The following is an 18812-nucleotide window of genomic DNA, read 5'->3' on the forward strand; positions in this document are numbered from 1 at the left end:
GGTTATCATTCCGTTGTATAAGTCTCTGATCAGACCACACTTGGACTATTGTTCTCAGATTTGGTCCCCAGGATTTGAAGGGGATAAATTAACTGTGGAAAGGATACAAAGACGGATGACAAAGATGGTTTCAGGACTGTACAAGGATAGTTATGAGGATCGGCTGAGAGAATGTGGACTGCAGAGTTTGGTGGATAGAAGAAGGAGAGGTGATATGATTGAGACTTTTAAACTGTTGAGAGGTGGTTACAGGGTTGACACTGGGGAGTTCTTTCTCTTGGTTGATCAGCGGGAAGGAGTGATGACAAGAGGCCATCCCTGTAAGTTACGAAACGAAACTGTGAGCAAGAGGGTAAGGAGTGGTTTCTTTGTGTGGAGGGTGGTTGAGCCGTGGAATGCATTGCTTGATGGAGTGGTGGGAGCGAGAACGGTCAGTGAGTTTAAAGAGTGGTATGATAAACTTTGTGTTTCTCAGGGGGGGGACCTCCCCTCGATGAGTCTTGACAGACTTTATGTCTTAGGAAGGACCTCCCTCGATGAGTCTTTTGACTCCTTGGAGGCCTGAATAATAATAATAATAATGATAATAAAAAGGAAGTCACAAGACAGGATGTTGTGATGTGCTGCTATATTTACCAATTTTCAGATTGATGCACCAAAGAAGAGGAAGGACCTCCCACGATGAGTCTTTTGACTCCATGGAGGCCTGAATAATAATAATAATAATAATAATAATGCAGTAGTTTTCTCATAGTTTGTCAATTTTAGATTAATGCAGTGTATATCCAAACATTCTGAACCAAACACTTGTTGGGGGGTTGGTGGGGGATCTTGGGAATTACTCTTGCCTTCATTCCCCATTTTATCCAAAATTCCTGTTTAGTTTCTCAGCCATGGTTTAACAACAGAGACATTTGTAGAAAAAATTTATCATATCACAGGTGGTTTGCAACAGGAACCTCAACTTCATACTCAGTTTAAGCAGGAGCATGCAATAAATACAAAACAATCATCAACAAATCTAGATCTGACTTTATAAGGGTCATTAGCAGAAACTTGCTTCCTGTTCAAATGTGGAGGTCATGCCTTCTGATCCCTTGCAAAGACTATCAGGTGCAGCTTCTGCTCACTTGCATTTTTGCCTCTCTCATCCATATATCACCACTGCTATGCAGTTAAGATAAAGCTGACCTTGTACCCTTCTTCTCCTTCAACTCCTACACAGGTGACCAAGGAAAATCACCTCGTATCATATCAGAAAGAGAGCACTATATGTCTCCTATGATCTTTCAGCAAAAAGACATCAGAAGGAACCCAATTACATCTTTCTAATTGTACTCAAAAGCTGTGTTCCAGAACTAACACCTGTCCTCTATCATGTTTACTATCTTCTTTTGTACTATTCATCTGGAACCCCAGTACACAAAAGCAAACATATATTCCAAAAAAAAGGGAGATAAAAGTCTGCCATCAAACTACAGATCACTCTCTCACCTCAGTCCTCTCAAGAATTATTATTATTATTATTATTACGGGTATCTCCATGGAGTCAATAGACTCATTGCTGGAGACCCAAACTAGCAAAACATCTGTCATATCTCTTCTTGAATTCATTTACAGATGAAGAGCTCACAACTAAGTCAGGCAATAAATTCTACTCATTCACCACCCTCCAGGCAAAAAACCTTGTTCTGACACCCTTGTTAACCACGCTCTTCTTTAATTTCCAGGGATGACCTCTTTTTTCTATCACTATCACACAGCTGAAACATTTCCCCTGCATCAATCCTATTCATTGATGCAGGGGAAATCCAACCTTTAAAAATTACCAACCTGTCAGTAATTTAAATGTTTCTATCATATCCCCCTCTTCTCCGCCTATCAACCAACCTCTGCAATCCACAAGCTCTCAATCTAACAATGTGGGGAGCATTTTTTTCATCACTCACCAACTTGGTCACTCTTCTCTGAACCCTCTCCACAGCCTCCTCATCTCCAAGGAATCCAGATGACCAGACCTGAGCACAGTAATCCAAATGTGGAAGTATCAATGCTTTATAAAGGGGAATAATAACCTCTTTATCTCTGGATGTGAGTGTGTTCCTCAACAACCGAGTAATCCTATGCGCAATCTTGGACACCTTAGCAATGTGTCCCCTGAACTTCATCTCCCTATCTACCAACAGTAGATAGGGAGATGAGTCCCTAGCCTCATCAATCTCTTGGAGTACTGTTCCATCCATGTAGTACACAGCTGGTAATTTTTTAATCCCACAATGTATGACTTTACACTTTTCCACATTAAACTGACATCCATTATCTTTTGCCCATTCTACCAGCTTATTTAAATCATCCTGCAAACTTTCAACATCAGCTTGATTTTTTATTGCGCTATCCAACTTTGCACCATCAGCAAACAACTGAATATCTCCCTTTAAGCCATTTCCTATATCATTTATATACAAATTAAACAACAATGGCCCAAGCATAGATCCCAGAAGCACACCACTGGTCACCTGCCTCATCCCGGACCCGGCTCCTCCATACACACCTTCTGGTATCTCTCCCTGAGCCATTCTCCTATCCATATCACCAATTTAGCATCCATTCCCATCTGCTCCAATTTGCATAACAGTGTTCCATGGGGTATCCTGTCAAAAACCTTAGCAAAATCCAGAAGTACCACTGTGTAGCCAGTTCCTTTGTCCAACTCATATGTCATTCTATTATGAAAAGTTAATAGATTGCTAAGGCAGGATCTACCTCTAACAAAACCATGTTGGCCTCTATAGAGTATCATATCCTGATCCACCCATTCTTGAATGTTGTTTTTAACCAACTTTTCCAATACTTTTACCACTACTCCTGAGATGGTGATTGGTCTGTAATTAACTACCGCAGTTTTAGAGCCACCCTTATGCAAAGCAACCGCTTTGCCTAACTTCCTCCCCCTAGGGACCATGCCAGAGTTCAAACTTAAATTAAATATCCAAGTAAGACGGGTTGACAATTCATTTGCACATTCACGCAACACCCGAGCTGATATTCCATCTAACCTACAGCAGTGTTTACATTTAAATTTTGCAATGTATTAAATACCTCTGATTTCTTAGCCTTCAATTCTCACATTAGTTATTGCTACAGGTACAGAGATATCCTCACTTGGGTGATAGACTTTTGAAAAGTGATCACTCAGTAACTCGACTATTACATCTGATTTTGTCACCTCAATACCATCAGCACCCACTAAAGTTATCCTTCCGAAGTCATTCTTCCTTTTACTTGCCACATAGTGGAAGAACTCTTTGGGATTATTCTTGATCTCTTTGGTTAAGGTCGTCTCATAATCTGATTTAGCTTTTCTTACTATGCTGGTAACCTTCCTAGCTTGAGCCTTGTACTGCTCATGGGTGTACTGATCGCCTTTCTCCTTGTAAATTCTCCATAATATATTTTTTTTTTGCAGATCAAGCTTGATACTACTGCTCATCCATCTAACCCCTGCCTTGTTTGACTTCCTGACCATGGGGACACAATCTGATATTGCTTTCTTCAGATACCCGCTGATTTTATCCCATGCATTGCTAACATCTTTCCCCTGTAATATGTTCTGCCATGGGATGGCTTCAAGCTCACTCCGAAGCTTGTTATAATTGCCTAACCTGTAGTTCCGTATATACCCCTTCTTAACAGAAAAATCCACAGATTTTGAAACCTCCCAAGTCAATACCACATGATTGCTTTCACCAATTGGAGGTAATGAGGACACCTTACTTATGCATATAATCTCTGAACCAATAACCAGGTCCAACACTCTCACACCACGTGTCCCTTCAGTTATGTGCTGTTTCAAGTAATTATCTCGTAGAAGATGTATGAACTCCATTTCCTTTTTGCTACGTGATATTTCCTCCTCCCAATTGATATCACCATAATTAAAATCCCCCATAATAATCACTAAACCTGCACTCATTGCACTAATTTGCTGATGCATGAATTCAATATCTCCCCCTGTACTCCCTGACCGATAGCAGCATCCAACTGTTTATTTGGTTGCATTGGTCACTATTTCGCACCAGACTGCCTCAAATGAACTCTCATTCACATGTCTATCATCTTGATATACTACTTTCTTTGGCTGCAACACATCAACTATCATCAACAGTACTCCTCCCTCTGTTCTATCTTCTCTATTCTCCCTGAAAATACTGTACCCATCACATTCAATTCCAGTGACCACATCTTCTACTGACAGCCAAGTTTCACTGATGCCTACAACTTTTGGTGAGATTGCAATGACTAATGCCAAAAATTCTTCTCTCTTATTTCGAATGCTTCTTGCATTGGTATACAAAAATTGCAGATTCCCTCTAGATCTTGTACCGGCTTTAGAACTGATATATAAGTCACTAATTTCAGTAGTCCCATGCTGATTTTTATCCCCTCTCTTCTGCAATTTATTCCGCGAATAAGGATCAAAAATTATACAATCATGCTTAAGTTTCTCTCTCTTACACTCAACCTTTTCAATATTAGTTTTCCTGCCCAATTACTTCAACTTGTTCAGAAAACAGTAACTTCTTCAATCGCTTATGTCCTTCCATGTTCAGATGCAGTCCATCTCTAGCATACAACTGTCTTTTTCCTTCAAACACACTCCAAACATCAACAAATTCCAGACCTCTTTTTTTGCACATTCTTGCAATCATATCATTATCATCGCTCGTCTACTTAACTTGTAATTGTCAAAACGAGGCAGCACACATACTATTCTCCCATTGACACTTTTCCTCTTCACAATATCTAAAAATGTTCTTAAATCTTTTCCTACCCGATTTATACCACCACTCAGGTCATTTGTACCCACCATAACTATCATCTTGTCTGCTTCATGCCCTCTCTTTATTGCTAAAGCCACTCTTTCTATTGTCCCACCAGCCAAGCACTCCTCATGCATACAACTCTCCATACCCTTAATCATAGAATCACCATATATCTTACCACTCCTAACTTCATTCAAGTCCACACAAGTGTCACTCATGGATTCATTTTCTATGCTATTCAGCATGACTCTCCCAGTTTCATTACTCAATGCTCTATTACTTACCCCCCACTCTCATGACATCTCGTTTCTTCTAGGCCACTTGTGGTTTTATTTTGTTGACTCCCAATCACTCCCATACTATTTATTACTGCATCATTCACCAAAGACTCTCCCATATATAATTCTGTTCTAGTTACTTTAGCTAAAGTAATCTCTATAGTCCTAATTTCTCTGTTTAACACATTAAAGTCAGTTTTATCTTCCAATATCTCCTTACTGAGCACTTCCAATTCCTCATGCAGAAGATGAAGGTCATTTTTCATTTTCATGAACTCCCGCCGAAGTTCTTCCGCTATGGTCCCAATGTCAGCTTCCATTCCTAAACGCTCCAGCCTATCCCGACACTTCTCACATACGTCGACATTTTCGTTCTTCTCATTTAGCCAGACTGACCACAGATCCTTCACATTCTTCGGCACATACATGTAGCAGTTTCCGCAACGCATCCATTGCGAAAAATCTAACGCTGAGCCAGCCTTTCATGTTGAAGTAGAAGTCCTGCACACCACTGACGTACATTTCTTGTTGGATGCCATCTTTACACGCTGAAGTAGCGAAACAAACGGCAGCGAAAACACAATGTATACAACACAGTTCCAAACAATAACACCACTGAAGGACACTTGTATCTAACCGATGCACAACTGCAGCACAATTTGAGACAAAAAACCACACTATATTTAAATTTAAAAACACATTTTCTAGACTAGCTAAACACAACCGCCACATTCACCAAGGACACTAGTGTCACCAAGAATAATAGAGAAGGTCATCAACAGTGAACTTAACCACTAGTATGGATTCTGCCACTCCAGATCCATGACTGGTCTCTTAGTTTACATTACTTACTACTAGATACATATCCTGGAAAAGTTTGGAGAAACATTTGCTGTTGATATTAACATTTCCAGTGCATTTGGTCATGTCTGGCATTGAGACTTGGACAACGTTCCCTCCATCTGTGTTGAGTAACCAGTTTTCTTTCCAGTTGTTCACTATGTGTGTGTCGTGGTGGATGACTTCTTCTCTTTGAGATTCTCTGCCAATGTCAGAATGTCTCGGTGTCCTGTTCTATCACCTGTCCTCTTTCTGCTATACATAAATGGTCTATTCTCAGTCTCCAATAATCCCATCCCCAGTTTTGCTGACTCCATTCATCAGGCTGTGAAATCTCCATTCATCTTAATCATTTGATAAACTATGCAGTGCACAAACATCCCAAAAACTTCAAGATCATATGCAGTCATTGCCTTAAACACTGACTTCATATCATCTTTCAGTATTCAATATCCAAATCACCTTGATTGCCACCAAAATGAGTCCTTGCCTTTATTCTCACAAAAGAGATCTCAGCTCACCTATCCTTGTCCTCATTAATACACAAATCATCAGACAGGATCAGATCTCTCTCTTTTTTCTTTGACTTTTATCTTCAGCCTGTCTTGTCATAAACAGGATATTGCTATGATGTGCCTCTCCTGGCACATCATATCAAAGGTGTTTTTTCAATTAAAAAAAAAACCTAGACATTCTTTCCTGCTTTAGGGACAACTTTTCTCAAACAGATTCTAACTGTTTACATATTCCAGATCTGCCCACCCTTAGGATTTTGTTCTTGTATTTGAGGTTGTTCATCTAAAATTTCCTAAAAATTCTTGATGCTGTCCAGTGGAGAATTATTCAGCTGATAAATGATCCTTTCCTCAATGATTCATTGAGGAAATTGTTTTAGCTCTGTATCTTTTCTGCAGGCACTTCCGTGAATACTGCTCCACTGAAATCCATCATTCCTCTGCTTTTCTTTAGAAATGTTAAAACACAAGCAGTAACGGTGCCTTTTTAATGCAACTGCAAATGCATCAAGCCTGCTTCTCATCGTTCTCTTTTATTCCAGTTGCCTCTGGAACAGCCTTCCTTGTGAAGTATTCCCAACAACTAAAACCTCAAATTGGGTCTTCGGGGGGGGGGGGGGAATCATTAGGTTTTCTCTTTGCCAACCTTCACCTGTACTCCTTCTTCCTTTCATGTGAGGAATTGATCTGAGTGGGGGGAATCTGCACCCCCTTTCAGTGGTGGTAGTAGAAGGAATGGTTAACAAGAGGGAAGAAAATGTGAGTAATGGTAAAGAAGAAGAGAATATAAGTAGGGTCACTTTTTTTTTTTCCCTTCATAAATCTTTCAGAACAATAGTTACAATTGTTGGTATGAAAAAGTTAAAGATGAAGGAAAGATGAGGAAAGCAAGTTTAGGAGAGCAAGACTGAAAGTGCAAGTGGTAAATGACTGGAGAGAATAAAGAGTTACAAGAAATGAAAATAATTGTTATGCAAGCAGAACAGGGGAACAGAAAATACACATTTTCCATACATATCTCCAATCCTCTTCATTTCACTCTGCATCTGCTGCATCTCTTGCTTCTTCTTCACGAACGATATTTAGGAGCACACTTGGTTGGATTTCATCCAAACTAGGAGCTTTTTGGTGTACAGGTTCAAGATCCTTTTGATGTCTTTTTTTTTTCCCTGGCAGATGACTACTGGAGGCATAGAGTTATTATCACAGGTACGGAAGGAGTTGATTGCCTTCATCATCTATGTAGGAGTTGAATGAGAAGAATAATGCTGAGCTTCTAGCTGAATTGTACCCTTATCTTTGGGTGATGTTGTACTGCTACCATTTAGATATGAAAAAGGTGGAAGTACAGATGAACAAAAGTTACACCTAATGACCTTGTGAGGAGCCAGAAAGCACAGCTCATGGCATGAGTGGTGAGTTTTCTAAATTTTGGTCCTACTGAAATCAGACTTAGCTTTTTCAGTGATGGTTTTCAATTATTGTGGACTTCAGCATATATGTTACAATGGAAGCAGGGGTTCTTGTCTCAAGCGACACCTGATAAGCATTTTTTTTTTTCATGGATTGCTGTGACATACTTTTTGGAAATAGGGTGGGAATTTTGAACAGAGTGAGGAAAGAAAACCTCTATTCCAATGTGAATAATTTCTGTAATAAGAACACAAGTACCTGAAGAATGGAAACACTAGTCTGACCATGGAAAGGAGGAGTAAACCTCCAGGAGATCTTCCCATTTGGCATTATTTCAATGTCAAACCACACGAGGTTGTGAATGACTGAGAAGAAGACATTCCACAAGCGATGAAACTTAAATGAGATTGTGATCTGACTAACCAAGAGGAGCAGTCACCTCTATAAGTGTACCTAGGAGACTTTGTATCTGGTTAAGAAAAGATTCAGAGTATTGGGTGTATGGAAAGGCTGTCGGGGGATCCCATTGGGAGATGAATGATTTGTTTTAAATTGTTACCTACAGCAAATATCTGTTTCTTATCCAGCTTGGTCAATGAATTCAAAAAAAAAAGGGGAGTTAGAATTGTCGACATTAAAGTCACCAAGGAAGATGATTTCACTGTTGGGGAATTTGGATTGTGTGAAATGAAATCAGACTTCACAGATAAAAAGTTAAAGAGGTCAGAATGATTATAAGAATTGTGGGAATAGTAGTCATAGCACATAAATGAGACATAATCTTAAGCCACAGAAGGTTAAAAAGAGGAGATTCCAGATTAAGCATCCTCTAGAAAATAATGTCAGAATACACACAAGCATAAGCATCACATAAGTACCATCCTTGTGCAGAAGGAATCATATAGAGTGTAGTTTGGATAGTTAAGATGTTTGGATAGCTATTGTGGTCATTGTGGCAAAGATTTAAGGTTTTCAGTCAAAAATAGAAAATGGTTTGGATGTGTGAAGGTAGTGGTGCACATCATTTAGGTTGGTATTCATACTACAAATGTTGGTGAGGTGAATGTAAAAGAAATTTTTTTGTAGGGAGTAAATTTTGGGGGGTAATTTTTTTGGGAAGGTCTTTTTACTTTAATTTAACCACAGTAGTGCTACAGTTATTTAGGTGTACTTTCATTCTAGTACAGCAAGGTGAAGAGAAAATAGGCAAGGGAACATATAGTGAGAGGAGAAAGACTCTTAGATATATTACCCATACAGAAAGCATCCAGACTCCATGCCATAATTTGGCCTTCACAGTACCCCCCATACATACCATTACATAGCCTCCATCCAGCCGTAACCTGGCAGTATACATGGCAGCAAGATTATGTCCCAGCTGACTAGATGCCTCCAAAATGTGTTACTGTCTGGTTTGGTCCTGTACACTATCTGATGGCTAGCTTGCAGAACTGCTTTACTGCAGTTTTAACACTATGAAATCCTTATGATATAGTTTAGAGTTTGAGATTAATCATAAAGTGATTAATCATGTTTTTTTTTTAAAGAAAAATACCCAATGTAATTTACTGTTTATTTTAAATTACCGTCAAAATAAAGTAAAATTTCATTATCTGAATTCTTTATTAGGTGTGACACCTGATCTTCCGTCACCTAGTTCACATGGTCAACAGACTCCTCTAACTTATGAAGCAGTGACAGGACGGGTGCCTTCCCCTCCACCCCAAATGTCAATGGGAAATGCCACAATAATGGGTACAGGTCAACACCCATCTTACACAAACACTCTTGTGTCAACAACAGGTAGTAGTAACAGTGGTGAGCCTGGTAGTACTGGTACTATTGGAAAAAGGCCATCAGGCCATCCACTGAAAAGTTTCAGTGTTCCTGCTCCTCCACCACAAAGTGCTCCTACAACACCTCAACCAAAGCATATAGGTATGAAATAATAGTAATTAAATCTCTATTCTTTCCAGAAGTCAGCAAGATGTGTATATTGATGCAAAAACATGTTCATGAATATATATATATATTTGTATTTTACAATTTAAAGTCAATATTATATTGCATTATTTGTCAACAATAACTGCAAACAAAAGTGTGGTTTTAGTGATACAGATGTCATAGATGTACACTTCAGATGTACACTGTTACATCATCTGAGTCACTTCACTCAGATGATGTAACAGTGCCTTCAGCATAATTCCTTGGTATGACAACAAATACATTGGCCATTTATAACTATCATTTTTCAGGAAATAACAATGTATACTAAATATTAATTATAATAACTTGAATGAATACTTTACTATATTTCAACAATAACATATTACCTTCATCAGGAATCACAAAACAATGATATGTGCATGCAGGCACTAACACTGGACAAATGAGGCAACCAAAGCTGGGCCTAGAGTCCAGAATGGTGCCCCTTAGTTGGCTAAATTGGGTAGTCTTGGCTCTCGAGGTGAAGATCTGACAACGAGTGCTTCCCAAATTTGAGGCAGTTTCATACACTCAAATTTGTTGAGGTTTGGAAAGTTTCTCAGGACTGAGGCAAATTGTATGGTTGCCGTGCAATAGAGTGGCCTTCTTCCAGTGTGAGTGTCCAAAGCATGGTCAGTAAGCCTTGCTGTAATGGTGGAACCAGATGTAGTCCTTGTGTTCAGGAATTCTGATATTGTCTGTCTTGCCTTTTGGCTGTAGTAGGGCAGTTTGTGACTGCAAGGGACCTGGTAGGGCTAGGGAATATGGCTAGTCTTTGGTGGGGTAGGTAAGTATAGCCAATTTTTTATGTAGTCTGTAAGGTTGCATTTCCTTAGGATTTTTGTTAATTTTTTGGATGTGCCCTGGATATATTTGTGTGCATGAAACTGCCTCAAATATGGGAAGCACTCATCATCAGATCTTCAGTACAATGGCCAAGACTACTCAGTTTAGCTCACGGGACACCATTTAGGATTCTGTGCTTGACTTTGGTTGTTTTCCTCATTTGCCCAGTTAATGCCTGCATGCACATATTGTTTTTGACCCATGATGATGACAATCTACTGTTGTTAAAATATAGGAAAGTATTAATGAAAGTTATAATTATATGTAGTATACATTGTTATTTCCTGAAAAATGATAGTTATACTTCAGTATATTCAAATTGATACATGTTCCTTCATTAGAAAGATCTGACTTTGAGTCATGTCAATTATATATGGAGCATTTTTATAGATGTTATTGCGTACTTACCAAGTCACAGGTAAAGGTGCCAGGATTTCTTCCTCTGGAGAACATGCAATTATCGATAGGCATAATACATTGCTGGAGGTATAATCACCTGAATTATGCCTCCAGCATAGTTGTATATTAATTCTAATTGTCAACAATCCAACCTAACCCAGATTCTAAAATATTGAATTTGGATAGTATTTCTTTGAGAAAATGTGAGATGATCAAATAATTTGTCATTTCAGGATTGGGGTCATTCACTTTTTTATTATATACTAGCCCCCCCCCCTCCCTCTCTCTCTCTCTCTCTCTCTCTCTCTCTTACACACACACACAGAGAGAGAGAAATTGCAACAAAATCCATTTTGACCATTTCAATGTAAAATGACATAGGTAATAGGTCAAGAGTAATAGACTTTGTAATTATATTATTATTACCAGGGCCGCACCGTGGGTAGGAGGTGCCCTTGTGCAAAATTTTTTTCAGCGCCCCCATAAAATGAGTTTCCATTAAAAATGTTTGTGAAAAATTTTATTTTTTTAAAAGTACAAAACAGTTTATACACATACATAAAAATAAATTTTATTTAACAGTAGTAGGACATTGTAATCACTGAAATTCATTGATAAGGAATTTTTAATAATAAAAATTTTCAAAAATGTTTATTCCTTAATATATAAATACAAGAGAATATATATATATATATATATATATATATATATATTATAAAGAATTGAATGATTAGAACCGAGATTTAAGTAAAATGGTTTTAATATAAAAACACGACTAGTTTCGGCTTGTAACAGCCTTCATCAGGTGACATAAAAGAAAGAAAAAAGAAAAAACATTAAAACACTGAAGCTTAAATAAACTATGAACATCATAGAGAATCTCTATACATAATTGTTTATATATATATATATAAACAAAAATTACATTTATTTTAATATAAAAGGAAATATTACATGAAGAAATAAACTATGAACATCATAGAGAATCTCTATACATAATTGTTTATATATATATATATATATATATAAACAAAAATTACATTTATTTTAATATAAAAGGAAATATTACATGAAGATAATTTGGATATATACTTTTAACTATATAACAATTAGTATAAATGTAGATTTAGTTTACATATTTTTATCCATCTTGCTTTAGCTGCCACAAAATTTTTAATAATATCTTTAATGTCTAATGAATTCATAATGTTATTTTCAGTTGATGAATCCTTTAGATGCTCTCCAGACATTGTTGACTGCAAATAATTTTTTATTAGTTTCAGTTTTGAAAAACTTCTTTCCCCTGATGCTACAGATATTGATAATGTTAAATAAATGTGCATCACAATCGCAGTATTCGGAAACGTGTCAGTTAATTTATTTTCGTATATATAATTCAAAACATCCTGAGGAGCCGACTCTTTTTTATTAAAACATTGCAAAGTTTTTAATTCCTCAAATAAAGTCATACCATCAATATCGCGCTTGTCGGAATCTTGATTGTCGCTCAGTTTTAAGTGCAAATCTTTACAGTGCTTCATTAAATCTTCATCGCTCCAATCTTTTAATTTGCTAATGTCTCTTACAACTTTAAAGTCCTCGCTATGTTGTTTTAAGAGTATGAATCTTTCCATGACTGAAGTTATTGTCATGTCTAAAATCGCGAAGAAAAAAATTAATTTTAAAATTTTGTTTAGGATCATGGTCTCATCTGATGCTTCGTAACCAAACATTTTTGTTTTTGTTCTTTTGCGAATGTGATGGAAAAATAGGATCGATATTAAGATCATTTGCTACTTCTTTTGCAGTTCTAATAATATTTTCAAAATATTGGTCTGTTCGGCAAGTATTTAATTCTTGTATAACATAATCAAGATTTTCTGTAATTTTTCCTATATCAAATGTCGGATTCTGCATTATTTTGCTTGCAACATTTACGAGACTTAAGATTTCGTACCAAACACGAACAAAGCAAATAAATTTAAACGAATAAATCTTTGAAATTAAATTGTCTGCCTGAACTCTAGAATCGATATCTTTAGTTTCATCTTCCATAATATCAAAAAGAGCCTGGTAAATTTCCTTGATATTATTTTTAAGTGGTTTCAAATTTAAAATACAAATGTTTTTTTAATATAGCCCAACGCTTCACAGATATTGAAAAATAATTATATAATTCCTGTATTATCCCAAAAAAATGTACAGTTTCGCAGGATATCTTAGCTGCATCATTAACTACCAAATTGAATGAATGAGCAGCACACGGAATAAAAAAGCCCTTGAATTTATTTCAAGGATTTTTTTCTGCAGTCCATTATGTTTCCTCACATATTTGAACAGTTATCATAAGCTTGGCAGCGTAAATCCGAAATGTTAATATTCAATAATTTTAAATAATTTTTTATAAATTGAAATAGTCCTTGCCCAGTGGTATCTTCTACAGATTGAAAACTCAAAAAATGTTCATGAATTTCTGCTATGTTTCTATCTTTATTTTGATTAACAAATCTAATAACAAGAATTAATGAATAATATTTCACCTCTTTAACCATTTCTAAAATTTTTTGTTTTATAGCTTCTGAAATTATACGGATGATTTCATTTTGTATTTTATCACCTAAATAATGAGCAATGTTCCTTTTTTGTGATGTTTGGATGCGATGCAAGTGTTCTGCCATTATCAAATCAAATTTAGCGACAGTTTCTACTAACTTTAAAAAATTGCCGTTATCATTTTCAAAAAGTTTTTGTGAAGAACCTCTAAAAGCTATACACTGTCTTGATAATATTGAATTATGTAGATTAACCTTCTATAACAGATTACCAATATTTTTTCTCAGTTTTGTATAATCTTTGTTGTGTGCAATCAGTAATGCATTTCTTAATCAATGCCATTTTAAGTTCGTTGTGTTTTGAACAGTTTTTAATGTGTACAGAACTTGTCTTGTGTATTTTTAGTATATATAACTCAAATGTTGCCAATCATTACAACTGTATTCGTTAGTAAGTTGGGAATTTTGACTACCAAATATTTTGCAATAATAACAGAAAACCGAATTTTGCGATTCTGAATAAACTAAATAACTTCGTAAAAGTTTTTCTCCATTTGCTAAAGTTTGATAATTGTATGAATCGGAAAACTTGCGACCAGATTCATCTTTGGGAAATTCTTTATTAACTACTTGACGGCGGCAATGCTCAACTAAACAATCTCTAACTTTGGTAGTTATATGATTCGGTCAAATACCTGGATCATTAACATTAAAATTTACAGTAAGATTTGAAGTTTCATGTTTCGCTGAATCGGAATCCAATATTTCTTCTGCTGCAACTTCTGTAGACAGTCCAGTCAGGCCAGTTTCATTTTCTCATGTAACATTTGTTTCTTCATAGTTATCCTGTGTCCTCTCTTTTTCTGTAGTAGAGCTACATGGAGTACTCGCTTCGTCAGAACTTTTTGTTCTTTGTTTTTTATTTGGTCCTGAAGTTAAAAATTTATTCAGCGATCCAGCCAATTTATGTTCCAGTTGTACTCGTTGCAATTGTCTTTTCCTGCTTTGTGCAGCAGATAATTTCTTGTGCTTTTTTCCCCGACATCTAGGGAGACTTTAAAATAAGAAGAGCATTAAAAGTTGTTCACCAAAATAAATAATCATTTCTGAAATTTTCCCTTAAACTTATTTTTTAACTCCAACCGACTATTATTTTTAAGGTGAATGGCCCAAGACTGACTATTTTTTTTATTACAGAATTTCTTTAATAAGACGTTGGAATTGGCTTTGAGAATTGAAAATTATTTATTTTCTAGACGTCTACCCAAGATAACATAAAAATCTTTTGTTTTCAAAATAAGATAATTAACTAAAATGAAACAATTTAACTGATTTTCAAACTTAGCAAAAATATAATAGATGTACTTACTTTACGTGAATAATAATCCAAATTCACAAAAAAAATTTACTAAACAACAATAAATATATTTTATAAAACAAAAGGCAACTGCACAGTAACATTGTTACTGTAATGCACAAAATGAAATGATAAATGATACAAAAATACACCAAAAAAGTATCAAGAAAGGGCCAATTGCAGTATGTGTAAACAAAGATCATCTAAAGGATTTTATAGCTCATAAATAACCTATGTTTATTAATTTAATTCGAGCTGTCAGCCTGATGCGCCGATAGTCTATCCCGCACATATATGGGATTTTTAGCTGTGGTCCCTCAGCTGATTAATATGTTTATAATTTATAAACTATTATCTTTAAAATTTTATTTGTCTATCAAAAATCTAAAAATAAATACACAATTAAAATCAAAGTTAAATTGTCCAAAGTCAATTAAACACAGAATACACAATACACTCAATATGTTTCACATTCAAAATTGAAATGACTGAAAAAAATGTAAGAAGTGCATATTTGGATAGACGCTATTTTGTCTATCCAAATTTGAAGCGGAATTTAAGAAAACGAACATTGAAAATGAACCTATGTTTCAGATTAAATATTTTTGGATAGATCAATGTTTCTGAAACTTCAGATTTCTGTGTACCCCTTCTTTAATTTTCATTATTACCAAGTACCTTTTCAAAATACCCTTATCAAAATAATAATAATAAATAAAAATATATTTCATTGCAAATGTCTGTTTTATTTAAATTTAGATGTACATTTAAACAAAGAAAAAGATTTATTTTTAATAGAACAAAATTTATAAAGATACTATACATTTTTATTTAATATAAATAATTCATCATCAATGATAATAGTGAAATTGGTTATTTCTATATCTGCTATATTGCTCTCTTTTGTGCATTTTATAAATTCAGTCTTTAACCAATGATCCATACTTAACAATTTGAAAGTTAAAAAAATTACCGTATTTACTTGACTATAACTTGCACTTTTTCTCCATAATTAAAGCTAAAAAATCGTGCTGCGAGATATATGTGAGGATTTTCAGAAACCAAAATTTTCAGAAAAATAAAAACTGAAAATGGGTATGACTTACTAAGAAGCTTCTATTCTTCATCACTTTTTCCCTCAAGAGCGGTTTCCTTGTGTGCAATCAATAAATGGTCAAGAGGGAATCTGCAATTTTTGTATACCAATGCTAGAAGCATTCGAAATAAGAGAGAAGAATTTTTGGCATTAGTCAGTGAAATTTCACCAAAAGTTGTAGGCATTAGTGAAACTTGGCTGTCAGCAGAAGATGTGGTCACTGGAATTGAATGTGATGGGTACAGTATTTTCAGGGAGGATAGAGAAGATAGAACAGGAGGAGGAGTACTGTTGATGATAGTTGATGTGTTGCAGCCAAAGAAAGTAGTATATCATGATGATAGACATGTAAATGAGAGTTCATTTGAGGCAGTCTGGTGCGAAATAGTGACCAACGCAACCAAATATACAGTTGGATGCTGCTATAGGCCAGGGAGTACGGGGGAAGATATTGAATTCATGCATCAGCAACTTAGTGCAATGAGTGAAGGCTTAGTGATTATTATGGGGGATTTTAATTATGGTTATATCAATTGGAAGGAGGAAATATCACGTAGCAAAAAGGAAATGGAGTTCATACATCTTCTACGAGATGATTACTTGAAACAGCACATAACTGAAGGGACACGTGGTGTGAGAGTGTTGGACCTGGTTATTGGTTCAGAGGTTATATGCATAAGTAAGGTGTCCTCGTTACCTCCAGTTGGTGAAAGCGATCATGTGGTATTGACTTGGGAGGTTGCAAAATCTGTGGATTTTTCTATTAAGAAGGGGTATGTACGGAACTACAGGTTAGGCAATTATAACAAGCTTCGGAGTGAGCTTGCAGCCATCCCATTGCAGAACATATTGCAAGGGAAAGATGTTAGCAGTGCTTGGGATAAAATCAGCGGGTATCTGAGGAAAGCAATATCAGATTGTGTCCCCATGGTCAGGAGGTCAAACAAGGCAGGAATTAGATGGATCAGCAGTAGTATCAAGCTTGAACTGCAAAAAAAGAAAATGTTATGGAGAATTTACAAGGAGAAGGGCGATCAGAACACCCATGAGCAGTACAAGGCTCAAGCTAGGAAGGTTACCAGCATAGTAAGAAAAGCTAAATCAGATTATGAGAAGACCTTAGCCAAAGAGATCAAGGGTAATCCCAAAGAGTTCTTCCGCTATGTGGCAAGTAAGAGGAAGAATGACTTTGGAAGGATAACCTTAGTGGGTGCTGATGGTATTGAGGTGACAAAATCAGATGTAATAGTCGAGTTACTGAGTGATCACTTCTCAAAAGTCTATCACCCAAGTGAGGATATCTCTATACCTATAGCAATACCTAATGTGAGAATTGAAGCTAAAGAATCAGAAGTATTAAATATATTGCAAAACTTAAATGCAAACACTGCGGTAGGCTTAGATGGAATATCAGCTCGGGTGTTGCGTGAATGTGCAAATGAATTGTCAACCCCTCTTACCTGGATATTTAATTTAAGTTTGAACTCTGGTATGGTCCCTAGGGAGTGGAAGTTAGGCAAAGTGGTTCCTTTGCATAAGGGTGGCTCTAAAACTGCGGTATTGAATTACAGACCAATCACCATCTCAGGAGTAGTGGTAAAAGTATTGGAAAAGTTGGTTAAAGACAAAATTCAAGAATGGGTGGATCAGGATATGATACTCTATAGAGGCCAACATGGTTTTGTTAAAGGTAGATCCTGCCTTAGCAATCTATTAACTATTCATAATAGAATAACATCAGAGTTGGACAAAGGAACTGGCTACACAGTGGTACTTCTGGATTTTGCTAAGGCTTTTGACAGGATACCCCATAGAACACTGTTACGCAAATTGGAGCAGATGGGAATGGATATTAAATTGGTGATATGGATAGGAGAATGGCTCAGGGAGAGATACCATAAGGTGGTGTATGGAGGAGCCGAGTCCAGAATGAGGCAGGTGACCAGTGGTGTGCCTCAGGGCTCTGTGCTTGGGCCAATGTTGTTTAATTTGTATATAAATGATATAGGAAACAGCTTAAAGGGAGATATTCAGTTGTTTGCTGATGATGCAAAGTTGTGTAGTGCAATAAAAAATCAAGCTGATGTTGAAAGTTTGCAGGAGGATTTAAATAAGCTGGTAAAATGGGCAAAAGAAAATGGATGTCAGTTCAATGTGGAAAAGTGTAAAGTCATGCATTTTGGGATTAAAAGATTACCAGCTGTGTACTACATCGATGGAAAGGTACTCCAAGAGATTGATGAGGCTAGGGACTTAGGGGTATTGGTAGATAGGGAGATGAAGTTCAGAGGACACATTGCTAAGATGTCCAAGATTGCACATAGGATTACTTGGTTGTTGAGGAACACACTGACATCCAGAGATAAGGAGGTTATTATTCCCCTTTATAAAGCATTGATACTTCCACATTTGGATTACTGTGCTCAGGTCTGGTCACCTGGATTCCTTGGAGATGAGGAGGCTGTGGAGAGGGTTCAGAGAAGAGTGACCAAGTTGGTGAGTGATATAAAAAATGCTCCCTACATTGATAGATTGAGAGCTTGTGGATTGCAGAGGTTGGTTGATAGGCGAAGAAGAGGGGATATGATAGAAACATTCAAATTACTAAAAGGTTTTTATAGGATTGATGCAGGGGAAATGTTTCAGCTGTGTGATAGTGATGGAAGAACAAGAGGTCATCTCTGGAAATTAAAGAAGAGTGTGGTTA

General features: G+C 36.3%; 1 protein-coding gene across 5 annotated transcripts in view; it reads left to right on the plus strand.

Moving 5' to 3' along the window:
* fra (neogenin protein frazzled) overlaps positions 1 to 18812 on the plus strand; it is a 535028-nt gene that overhangs the window by 488670 nt on the left and 27546 nt on the right. For 4 of the 5 annotated variants that reach the window (XM_090412604.1, XM_090412608.1, XM_090412606.1 and 1 more), the window contains one exon: positions 9499 to 9807. The exons of the other annotated variant lie outside the window; for it this stretch is intronic. In XM_090412604.1, coding sequence (XP_090268730.1) covers positions 9499 to 9807 — 309 coding nt within the window. The remainder of the gene's footprint in view (positions 1 to 9498; positions 9808 to 18812) is intronic. 5 annotated transcript variants of the gene reach the window in all.

Source organism: Typopeltis vanoorti, chromosome 23, assembly GCF_054136105.1.
Source record: "Typopeltis vanoorti isolate ZY-2024b chromosome 23, IOZ_Tvanoo_1.0, whole genome shotgun sequence".
In the NCBI taxonomy this organism is placed as follows: domain Eukaryota; kingdom Metazoa; phylum Arthropoda; class Arachnida; order Uropygi; family Thelyphonidae; genus Typopeltis; species Typopeltis vanoorti.